Source organism: Glossina fuscipes, unplaced genomic scaffold (genome assembly GCF_014805625.2).
Source record: "Glossina fuscipes isolate IAEA_lab_2018 unplaced genomic scaffold, Yale_Gfus_2 28, whole genome shotgun sequence".
NCBI classification, from domain to species: domain Eukaryota; kingdom Metazoa; phylum Arthropoda; class Insecta; order Diptera; family Glossinidae; genus Glossina; species Glossina fuscipes.
In genome coordinates, this window is record NW_023998423.1 from 12,552,421 (window position 1) to 12,565,327 (window position 12,907).

Here is a 12,907-nt window from a genome sequence, read left to right on the forward strand (position 1 = left end):
CTTCATGGTAACCCCTACATATGTTAGGATCTAAAGGATACATCGATCTGAATCAAATTCTCTACTATAAACTTTTTTACTAAGCCAATTTTCATCATTAAATATTAAAAATCGGAGTTTTTTGTGAAGGGCTTACTATTTGTGAGAAATCTTCTAGGGTGTGGTGTATAAGAAATGGATCTTTGTGGTTCAAAATTGGTCTACTTAGATTTTATGAAAAAAATTTCTTCATAAAATATTCAGAATCCTTATATGGGGTGGTATCCAAAAACTAGGTCTATATGGTTCAAACTTGCTAAGGTTGACCGTTGATCGTCAATTTACTATTACGAAATACCACCATGTTCACCGTGAAATATTGTAAAAACACATCGTTTTGTCATATAAAGACAAAGTTTTCGTAGGATTGGGTATATGGAGTTATATGGCGGCTCAAAAAATTGCTTCAGCCGAACCATATTTTTCATACCAACTTAGAATATCGAAATACTATCGCTTAGCAAATTTTGTCGAGAAATTTTGTAAATTATAATTTTTTCCGTATAAAGACTTTTTAAAATAAGGCGTTATACAGGGAGGAGATGAGAATGTGGATCGATCCGAATAACGCTTAGGTTAAAGTACATTAGTACCAAAAGTTTTAACAAAATATCTCAAAAATTGTGACTTGTATGGCGGACAAACTTTAGACGGACAGACGGACAAGTAAACTTAGATCAGAATTATTTTCTGAATCGATCGGTATAATGAAAGTTAGGTTAATCTTAAGCCTTTCTGGGTGTTACATACGTCCTAATAAACTTAACATACCCTTTGCACCACAAGCAATGTAGGGTATAACAACATTCACTAAAAGTAGCATTCGTGTGGTTGAGTTATTGTTAAAAAGTTCAGACCAATTTTAATTCTAATGAATTTCTGACGATCATAGAAACTTATGTTAAAAGATATTTTGCGAAGAATTCTAAAGAAACTGTGAAACGATTAATTAGAAAAACGAAAGAAAAGTTTATTAAACTCTTTTTAAAAAAGGTTAACAAACTGGTGAAAAAAGATATATTAACAATAATAATAATAATAATAATAAAGCATTTTGTGTTATTATAGCAGAGAATAAGCGAATAAGAAGCTTTACATTGCATTCTCATTGGAAGCCTTCGCTGCACGACTTTGTTTGTTCACCTTAACTTGAGCTAAACGATTTTTGACCATTTGTTTATAATGCTGTGTTATTATTTGAATGTTTCTTTTTGTTTTCTTTTTTTTTCTTTTTTTTTTTTGGTTCACTTATCAGTTAAACTTTAGCAAATTTTTCCTCTTTTTGTTTTTTTATCGGCTTTTATTTTGGGAGCAGATTTTTTTTATACCCATCACCAACGCAGGAAGACATATTCATTTTGTCATTTTCTTTGCGACAGAAATGAAATGCGCGTATATCGAATTATGAATAAATTTGTCTCGATCGGCGCATGTAGTTTTTTCCTTTCATCTGATATAAGATAGACACTTACAAAGGGCAATTTGCACGTGTGTTTCAATTCCAGGTAAAGTCTTGCAATGGTTAACGTCTGCCGACAAACCACTTCCTATCCTAAGTTTCCAATATGCTCTTTGAAAATAGCGACCTTACCTTTAGAGCACTTATATACAGCTTATAAGACATGAACCATTTATTATTCCAAACTTCTTCAACTTGTCTCTCACTTTACCAATATATTATCACTATTCTTATTGGGTTTAATATGTTTAAGATTTTATGTATATATGTTGTGAATGATCAACTGGGCAGATGCAGATCAGAAAGTCGTAAATTTTGATTATATCCTACCGCAAACGCGTAAGAGGAGATTATTCAAAAGCTCCGTAACTTTATCAAAACACCTTTGTCTTTAAGAATAACGTGATCTTACGTTTTTTTTCATCACCAGTTTCCTTAGGGTGTTAATGGTGAAGAACGTTATCGGGTCCAATTCGTTATGTTGTTGAAAAAGGCGCTACTTGAACAGCTTAAAATTGCTTCAGATTCTTGATCACATTTTTCTTGAATTTTTTTTTTTTTTTTTACCAACTGTCTCATCCCTGGGGCGTTGAGTGTGCGTCGGTTAGCGTGGGGTTAAGCCTTCACGGCAGGTATCTACGCAAAACGCTTAGAGATATCTACCAGCTGGCTGTAGATACAATTCTTTCAAGTCCCAATCGATTGGCTTCAAGTTTCATTTGTACTTTGATAGTAACATTACGCTGCAAAACATGTTGGATTTTTTTTGGGTTATCTATGTTAAGCAAGGAATTTTTTATTGTTATTTGGCAGATCAAGAATTTTCTTGGCATTTTCTTTTGGCAATAGAATCGTAATCTGTGGGAATTTAGTCAAGAAGATTCTATGAAAAAAAAAGTGCATTTTTTGCTAAGCTATCCTTGTATTTCTTTTATCTATGTCCTATGTCGACTTGGAGTCGACTTTACCTTATTTCAAAATATTAATTAAGTAGAAAAAATGATTAGCGCAAGGCATTAATAAACTGATGGGTCTCTCATGCATGCATGCGGAAATTGGTTCCTAAAGTAGTGCTCACAAGTTAGCTCTGATTTTTATCGTTCCACTTCAGATCTGGCAACTTCTTCGTTTGTTTGAAAATTCTTAGGAGTTCAAAAACTGTTGGGTTGACCTCTTGCTACGTTTTGCAATTTTGAACTCCAGACTTTGAATTCATGTAAAATTCATTTAAAATGCCGACTGATTGAGCTAAAGCAACTCGGCAAACAATTTATCGTTCATTGATAGGTAAGTGAATATACCGAATACCGAAACCTTGGCATAAATGTTTGTCAGATGCATATTAAAATTTAATTAATAATATAACTTGCATAGTTTATGTAATTATGTTATATGAGTGGAAATGGTGTGTGTCGAAGGTTCGTCACAAATCAAACATAACTTTCTTACTTGTTTTTTTTTTAATAAATACTGTATTTACGTGCTTTTTTTCGATTTAATAAATTTTTGACACAGTAAATAAGCACTTAAGTTATTGCACCTATCTTTAATGCAAAGCGGGTGTACTTGGTTTTTCATTCCTTTTGTCATTTGTATGGAGATGTGAAAAACTTTTTTTATGCTCATACACTACGTATGTACTTTTTTTAATTTATTTGACTTGAGTGAATTTGTGTATCTATCGGTCTGATTAATATGACAAGTCAGCCTATAATAAAAATAAAGATATTTAGCTAAAGTGAGGCCTTTGTGTTCTTAACGGTCAACTTATGGCACAACAGCCGTCTGAGAGCTAAAGTCTTTTGGATGCATGGCTTGCCTTAGTGTTAGTGTTAATAGTTTATGGTTTAAAGGTAACTCATGCATAGAGTGTTACTTATCCCCAACACAAGCTATCATGTTAAGAGAATATATGCGAATAAATACAGCAATCTCTGATAGGTAACCAAGATTCGCTTTAATTCGTATATAAATACCTTTGCTATTTGTTTTTTTCTTCTTCTTCTTCTTCTTCTTCTCATCATCATAAAGTTGGATTTTTTTTTGTTTGCTTTTGCTCTTTTTGCTTTTTTTTAAATATTGGATTAAATCTTATGATTAAATAATTTTTATGTGATTTTGTTTTGCTTTTGTATATAAATTAATGCCTATCTACTTTCTTTAGTTCTTTTAATTGTATTTTTTTTTCGAGATTTAATAATAATATGTTTTATTTCCTTAAAGTGACCGTGACTTTATAGTCAAAATTTTCTTCCAATAAATTTAATTTTGTTCGTTTTTTTTTTTTTATCATTTAGCAAAACATTGCACTCATCATCGGTTGCAATTTGTTAATAATTTTTCTTTTGCAATAAATATTTCATTATAAAATAAGTGCAAAATTGATAGCTTATCACAGAAAGTACTTTGTCATCCTATCGTTCGATTGCAATCACATTAATGTAAAGGTTGCAAAAGAATCCTTTATACGTATATGTACATGTGCGTGTGAAAAGGAAAATACAAATTTCCAAATAACATTTCTTATACATGTGTAAACCACACCTCGTAATATAATAAAAAAGACAAAAAAAAAAAAATTAATAATAAATTAAGTACGCACATTGATATAATGCAATATTTTTTACAGGTAAATGATTCATTAGATGGTAGCATTGCTTTGTTTTGCTTTTGTTTTTTTTTGTCTTTGACCGATAAATATGTGAAAATAATTATCAAGCATGTTTTTGTTTTTTTTCTTTTTTTTTTGTAGATAAATTTGATTTGATTATATAGGAGGCTAAATCAGACATCTGTTGATTATTTTCCTACATACAGATTTAATAGCTTAAGACGGAATAAACGGCGGATCAAAAACAAGTCTTAAATGTCGTCGTAGGCATATCACTTCTAAAGTACTGCATATCTTTCGCGAAAGCACGTTCGACGTATCTGGTGACAATACTGAAAGGTTATAGCGAATTAAGAGTCAAGTTATCTCTTTCGCCACTTCTTTCTGATCATCATAATGACCCACGTATAGGGGATATCCCTTGCTTGACTGTTCATATTAAAAAGAAAAGCGTGTTTTGCATATATACAGACTTCTATTAAGCTTGTACAATAAAAAAAATTTTCTTACTCCTCAAGATCCATTAAGAAAAACCGAGTACATAGTAACTGCGTCTAACAAGTCTAATCAAGCTGGGGCCAAATCTCCACAAATCTCTCTCTCAAATCTCTCTACAGCCCAAAGTTAGGGATTGGTTGTTAGAAAAGGAAACTTTAGGGAGCATAATAGCTTACTATCAACTATATTCAACTAGCCACAACAGTTTGTGCTTAGCCGGTTTAGACACTTATTAATTCTGCTCTTTAAGCCTTCACTAGAAGTTGTGTCAGAATTTATGCCAATCGGGACTGCGTACGCATTTAAGGAGAAACGAATATGCAGCATGCTAACCAATTTATTTGATCAAATTTTCTATAATTGCGCCTTCTTAGTAGCGCTTTTTGAATGTCATTTGAGTGGTTGGCCAGAAAGTCACCGTTCCGAAGTTGAATGTTGAGCCAGTGATGATTGATGGTAATTTCAAACCCCGTCGACCTTTAGCAAGTTATTCAATAAATCATCCCATTTGAGCTCTGCTATTTCATAATCGGTAGCACATCTTCTCTTGCTCAACAGCATCCATTTTTCAGTTTAACAGGTTCGTGGATAGTAAAAATTTCAGTGAGGTACAAAAAAATCTGCGAACCTGATTAAATACATGCTCTAAGAATACGTAAAAGATCATATTTTAATCAACAATGCTGCAGCATTTACGGCAATATAGATCAAATACGATCGAATGCTATAGCATTCATATAAGAGACAACTTGAGCGGAAAAGGGACAATGAGAAAATCTGTTCTCTTCCTCGGGTAGAGAAATTTATGAATTTGAAGGTATTGCAAGTAAATTTGTGAATACGCAAGGAAAAAACAAGTAAAAACATTACAGTCGGGCAAGGCAGACCATTAGATACCCTACGCCAAATTGTCTAACACAATTCTTGCTTTTTTATGAAATTACTATTACGAGGTAATTTTCATCACCACATATTAAAGCTTAGACGTTTCTGCTCTGCAAAGAATCAATTTTCATGAAAATCCTCAGATTCCAAAAAGTAGGCCGGGATGTTCCAAATTTGGTACAGTTCATTTTTTTATGTTAAATTCAATGCTTCATCATGAAAATTATATTTTTTTGCCATATGAATTTCAGTCTTCGTTATATGAAAGGCTGTTCAAAAATTTTCTCAGCCGCTCCATAGTTCTCATATCGACTTAAAGCGTCGAAATATTATTACTTAATCCCCTTTTGCCAAGAAATTTTAAAAATCTCAATTTTTTTCTTCATATTACGATTTTTCAGTATAGGGCGTTATATGTGCAGTGGTTGAAAAAGTGGTCCAATCCGAGCCATTTTCAATAGCCCACCAAACTTCATTAAAATATTTCAAAAATTGCGACCTATAGTTTGAACACAAATTTACGGACAGACGGACAGACAGACTTAGATCAATTCAGATTATAATTCTGATCGGTCCACTAAAAGGTGGATGTATCTATTAAGCGCTTTTGTGGGTTACATACGTTCGCACTAACTTAATATACTCCGTACCACAAGTGATAGAGGATATAATGAAATAATCTGAAAAAATCGAAAGAATCAGTTAATCAATATTTCAGCAAGCAAAGTAATTAAAAGCCACCGGGATTTTTGCATCACAATGAAAATGAATGTTAAAACATTCAAGACCGTGAACGTGTTAATAGAGGCTTTCACTCTCAATCCCCTGAACAAACACATAAACTAGGTTAATAAAGCTGCTTGGGAGAATCATTGATTAGTTCAAATATATTCCGATGAAAATGGTGCACGAACAGCATTCATTCAATTAATACACAGATCTTAAGGTGATTTTTAATACGTTCTGATTGTCTGGCAATATGTCATCATCACGACTATAATGGTGTTAACGCGATGCTTATCGCTTGCAGTTCCTTATGCTCATTGCTTAATTTCTTAATACAACTTAAATGCTTAGGGAAGTTTTAGAACCTAATATTGTCGCCGATCTTTTAAAACTTTTGTAATCCTTGTCTAGGTTTTGTGTAGGGATTACTTAGTAACTGTGTAATTTATGTCATTGTGAGTTGCTCAATATCGTATCAATCGATCATATCAATTTTTAATTTTCGCTGAATTTCTAGTATGTGTCGGTCGAAAATTGGATCTATTGATGAAGAGCTTTTGTTTATTGGCTTAGACATTCTGCGGAGGGCGTTACGGCGTTGCTTTTCTCAAAGCCTTAACAAACGAGCAACACTATAAATTTAGCATGTAGCGATTAGGTATAGTGAGGTTTAAAGGTATGCTTCTTAAAGTGATGATTACTACTATTTGCTGTTAAAATGAAAAAAGGTCATATTCTCCTATTTTAAATGAAAGAAAAATTTGTTATTTGCATTAGGCCCTCACGACAGCCTGCTTAAATGATTTGGTGAACATAAAAACAATTTGACCCTTTAATTGCGGTTCGAATGGGCATGAAGTACAAGGAAATATTTTTCATCATATTTTTGCCATATGTGAAAGAGATGTAAGCCAAAACATAATATGTTTCTCACATGACTTTCTCTTACAGCCTTGTCTAGCCCATTTAGTAAGTTGCCCATAGGAACAAAGTGAAGGAACAAAGTGAATTATCTACCAAGTCTACTAAAAGGAAAAATTCTTTAATAACGTTTACACAAAACTTCGGAAATAACACACTATACACACTAGATTACACGTTCTATATATGTATATATATATATATATATACTTATATGTATATGTTATATGTATTATGTTTCTATCCAAGCTTCCAACCTAAACGGAAATGAAGATACAAGTAAACAAAACTTTAACGTTGCATTTCCTCGATCGCTGTACTTGTTTTTGTTATTTGAGTGTATACGTATGTGCGTGTATGTGTGTGTTTGAGAAAAAGCAAGTCTCACTATTTATTATTTTATATTTTACGCTTCTTGTAGGCATAATTTTCTTACATCTCTTTATGGAAAACTAAATGACGTCACATTATAGTTTTTCTTGATATTGAAAGATAAAGCCTCTCTTAAGAGCGTTTAAGAAAAAAAAAAAAAAAAAAACAAAGTGACACTTTAACAGTAGCAATAGTTACTTAGGCATGTGTGTATGATTGCAAAGTAAAATAGAGAAGTACGCCAACGTTACCATTGATGACGCTATAACCGGTTATAATTATCAATTCAACTAGTTAGACACACTTACCAGTTACCGAAAGTAATTGTAAGAAAACGCATACCATCGAAAAGAGAGTAAAAGTGATCGATTGAAAATGCAAAGTAAACATCAAAACAACTTTTGCTTTCGTTATAAATAAAATACGATTGAACAAGAAATGCGCCGTAGAGAGAAGCCGAGATAGAGAAATAGAAGAGAAACGACGCACGTACACACACACACACACACACATCACACACAATAACGTAATAAATGTTAGCATATGTTACAGCATACTATTCATAGCTTTCGCTTACATATGTAAGTAAATAAAAAGGAAAAAGAATTGTTGTTGTGTATGCGCTATGCGTGTGTGTGTGTGTGCTTAGATATCGAGAGAGAGAGAGAGAGAGAGAGAGAGAGAGAGAGAGAGAGAGAATGACGCGTAACAGGAGGAGGTAGTCTTGTGCGCACACAAACTTTGTGTATGAGGTTTAAGGCATGAAATGCGAAAAAACTATGCTTTTGCTCTTTTTCTAAGGAGAGTAGAAAGAAGAGAGCTTTTCTGTTATTAGCTTTTTAATGGAGTTTCATTTTCGGTCTTTTTTTTCTTTGGGTTTTGTTCGGTTTTTGAAATGTGATCGGAAGACCTAATTTCATGTTTTTCTTTGTTTAACGAGTTTTTATATGTTATAATTTAATGAGTTTTTATTTTTTTAATTTTTTTTTTTTTTTTTTTGGAAATGTCGTATATATACACACACATATAAATATACATATATAAATAAGTTTGCTTATGTGCACATATACATGCATTCGGGATGGTGGGTCTGACTTATACTTCAAAAAATATATGCCTTTCAGTTACAAATTAACGATTGTGGTTAACGGACAGAGTTGAAAAAGAACTTCACTTTGTTATGATTTATTATAAGAAAATAAACAGCTGTTTGTGTGCTTCTTCGTTGTTTATGATAAACATAAAAATGACGTCTTACTCTCTTGCAAAAATGCTCTTTTAGATTTTTCTTTCTTTTTTTTTTTTTTTGAGAATTGAGCATAGAAAGAAAAAGATAAAGCTCTAAATGAGAATTGTATAAATTACATATACACGCACACATACATATACAGACACATGCATACGTAAATGGTGTGTTACATAGTATTATGCGATCGCTTCGGGGATATACGTCACTGACTTGCAAGACAATTTCCCGACCTCCTCTCCGTGAAAACGTTAAGTTTACGATTTCAATTCATTCATATCTTCAAAATTAAGTTAAAAAAGAAACAAAAAAATTTTTGTCTTTAACTGTTGCTGTTGCCGCTATGTCGGTATTAGTATAGTTTAGCCGATCTCTTTGCTGTTTGTGTGTCGGTGTGGCTGTGTGATACGGATTCATATGTAATATCACAACCAGAAGTGCAGTTAGCGAACACCATCAAACGGATGCGGACGCGCACGTCTTGTAATAAAATATGAGAAATAGAAAAAACAAATACAAGAAATATATAAAATCTGTTGCATCACTTGTGAAACACTTCAGTCGAATGTAGACGACGGTTGTTAAAACAAAAATCGAGAGACGTCGAGTGTCAAGTGTTTTTCTATATTATCATCATTATATACATATATCTATATATATATATATATATTTATATATATATATATTATCTTTCAATATATAAAAATAAAGTTACAACGAAATAAAAAAAAAAAAGGAAAATTATTTTAAAAATTAAACGGAAAAAGACATTAATATATTTTTAAAGAATTTTAAGTAAAATTTGAAACGAGTTAAAAGTTTTTTCTCGGAAACGGAAGTGTTATCAAAAGGATTCTAACTAAAACTAATAAGGAAACAATTATATCCAATAATCCAAAGAATCTTTATACCTCATTATAAAAGTGCTCAAAATTCTATATAGAAAAAAAAAAAATTAATTTTAATAATAAAGCAAATAAGTAATAGGAAAACAAAAATAACAAAAAAAAAAAAAAAAAAAAATAAAAATAAATAAAAAAAAAATAAATAAATAAATAAAAAGACGTTTAACGGCATTCAAAAACATTAACATTAAAAATTGTTTCTAAAATTGATTTAATGAAGCTATCTTCGAAGAGTTCCAGGACTCTTTCGTTTTTGTTGATCTTATGATTCATTCCTTAAGCTTAACTTTCTTACACGACAAAGAGGAAAAAAAAACATGATTGAAAGCAAAAAAATACCAATTGAAACGTTTTAAAAGCAAACTAAGAACCTTTCAAAGAAAGCAACAAAAAAAAAATAAAAATAAAAATTAAAAAAAAAAAGGAATTGTTTTCTTTCCTCATACTTTAGTAAATATTCTCCGTCAAAATTTTACCTTCATTTTCACAATTAAAAATGCTCAACATGGAATCGCCACAAATGTACGATAACGTACAAACTTTGACACAATTGGATTTGAAAAAACAACCGCCTCCTCAGCAGGCAATTATTGGACAAATCACTTTGACGGCTATGTCGGGAATGCCCAATAACAATGCGAATCCAAATGTCAATAATAGTAATAACAATGCCACACAAAACGGTACAGTACCAAATCCTGCTGACACTGCTAACTCGATAGTATCAAATGTTCAACAGCAACAGCAACAACAGCAGCAGCAACAGCAACAACAACAACAACAACAGCAACAACAACAGCAACAACAACAACAACAACAGAATGGTGGTGGCGGTCTCGTGGTGAAGCAACATGCTATGCATCAGATGCATAATGCTGCAGCTGCTTTAAATAATAACAACAATGCATCGGCTTTGAATGCCAACGTAAACAATGTGAACAATTTGTTGCAAAAGCAAATGTTGCAGCAATATAGCCAATCGGAATTGGATGAGTTGACGGCTCAAGAGATCTCATTGGATTTGCAGCATTTGATAGATGATCAATTTCGCGATCAAGAAACCCTAGGTATTTTCAGTGATATGGTAACGAGTCCTGGTGTACTGACAGCTACTCTACCCTCCAATGGTATGGTTAGTGCGGCCGCTAAAGTTTTGCAACATCATCAATTGCAACAGCAGACCTTACGAACTCAACAACATCAATACGGACGTAATCCATTGGCTTACATGCCGCAGGCAGTTCATGCCGGCGCCTCTTACAGTACTCATTCTAGTGATGAAAACTCTTCAATAGGCTCAGATACTTCGACTATTAAGGAGGAACCCATAGATCCGGATTATCGAAGACACCTGCACGAAACAAATGTAGCCGCTAATAATGCTGCGGCTGCCTTTATTACGAACGGAGGCACAAATGGTCTTTATAATCCCTATCAGAATGCCAATGGTACGGTCAATACAAACGGTAACGTTTCACAGAATCCAAATAATTTTAATGGTCTTACCTCGGCCAATGTTTTGGCTCATCATTCTGCTGTTAATTTGCCTCATTTGGCAGCCGGTGCTCATCTTCTGAAACACCATAATAAGCAGCTGCAAAATCAACGCAAATCTTCGATAAAACATATAGACAAAGGTACCGAAGAATATAGAAGACGTCGAGAACGCAATAATATTGCGGTACGTAAGTCAAGAGAAAAAGCCAAAGTTCGCTCCCGAGAAGTGGAGGAACGCGTGAAAACCCTGCTTAAAGAAAAGGAAGCTTTATTAAGGCAACTTCAAGAGATGACCAATGAATTACAACTACATAAACAAATTTATATGCAATTAATGAATCATAGTAATCCTGAAGTGAGTCGCGTTTGTCGAAGTTTTCTCAATACTAACGACCATGGTTTGTAAAGTGGATAGGGCGACGTCGTAGCAGAGGAGAAAACCAAAGCAGACACACAGACTGAGTGCTGAAATATATATATATATATATATATATGTATATATAAATTTTTTTTTTTTCTTTTTAATTTCCATATTTATACTTTCACGGGCGGTTAGTTTACTTCCGGGAGAGAAAAAAACAAAAAAAAAAAAAAAGAAAACTTTTTAGTTAAATTTGTTATTAGATTAAGAATTTTTTTACGCTACTTTTCATTACATAAATATTATTCACAGGCATTCCTCCACAAATAGTTGCGTTGTTAGTACTAAAAATTATGCTGAGCACTTTCGTATTCTTTTAAATCTAATGGAAGAGAGAATCACAGGAAAAAAGGAAAGCAAGTTTTCTTCTTATTGTATAAGACTTCATCGGTGAAAAAGAACTTGAACTGATCAGTTTAATGGAAATTAACGAGACTCGTATGGGTCTTGTACTGGCGCAGTGTAAATATTGTGCGGAAGGATAGATCAGTTGACTCATGAAAAGTCTGGAAAAAGAGTTAAAATTTATAGGCATTTTGAGTATTTGTTTAAGGGCCCGAGTGTCGTTCGAAATGCATGATTTTTCGTGCGGGTCTTCGAAAAGGGTTTCCGTTATATCCGACTTCAATCGAGTTGAAAACATTCAAACTCTTTCAGTCTTCCTTCGGTAATAGTTTAAGTTCGATATGGTTTACTTACTAACGTCCTGTCTTTCGGACTATGAATCTTGGAAATAAAATTTAATTTAAATATAAATTAAAAAGAAACTTTCAAATGTACTCAGAAAGAAAAAAAAACTGATAAGACTTTTTGAATCTTTCGCGGAACTATTTGCTAAGCGCCTTTGTTCAACTTTAAGGGAATCCTTTGATGTACAGGACAATTGTATTTTTTAGACTCGCTAAACCAATAACAATTCGTATCAATGTTCCACAAAAAGAAAGATTACTTGTCTCCCTTAAGAGACTACTTATTTGGAGAAATTGTCTAACGACTTTGAACCTGACGACCTGAGTCTATTAAGTCCTTTTGTATTAAGCAAAACGATTTTAAAGTTTACTTTTGTCGTAGCTGGGGTAATGAATATCGGAAAGTTGTTCTTCCTATTATTAATAATTTCGAAAGGTAAAAGGACGCAACTATTCTTAACTTATATTAAGCAAAAGTGGTCACTCTACTAAATAGTGTGCACCACTTCGCTCAACACAGTTATTTCTTACGTTGTTTTCGTATTCGTGTAACGACTTCGATGAAGTAAGACGCCATAAGGGGAGAGACCGAAAAGCGATGAAATAAGACGCCTTATGGGAAGAGACCGAAAAGGAGG

The 12,907-nt window shown here is 32.8% G+C and overlaps 1 protein-coding gene across 1 annotated transcript; it reads left to right on the top strand.

Moving 5' to 3' along the window:
* Nucleotides 1-9,804: 9,804 nt before the first annotated feature.
* LOC119636702 (CCAAT/enhancer-binding protein) lies at nucleotides 9,805-11,634 on the top strand. Its single transcript, XM_038032259.1, has one exon. It carries the CDS (start codon nucleotides 10,159-10,161, stop codon nucleotides 11,563-11,565), a length of 1,407 nt encoding a protein of 468 aa, XP_037888187.1. The 5' UTR covers nucleotides 9,805-10,158; the 3' UTR covers nucleotides 11,566-11,634.
* The last annotated feature ends 1,273 nt before the right edge of the window (nucleotides 11,635-12,907 follow it).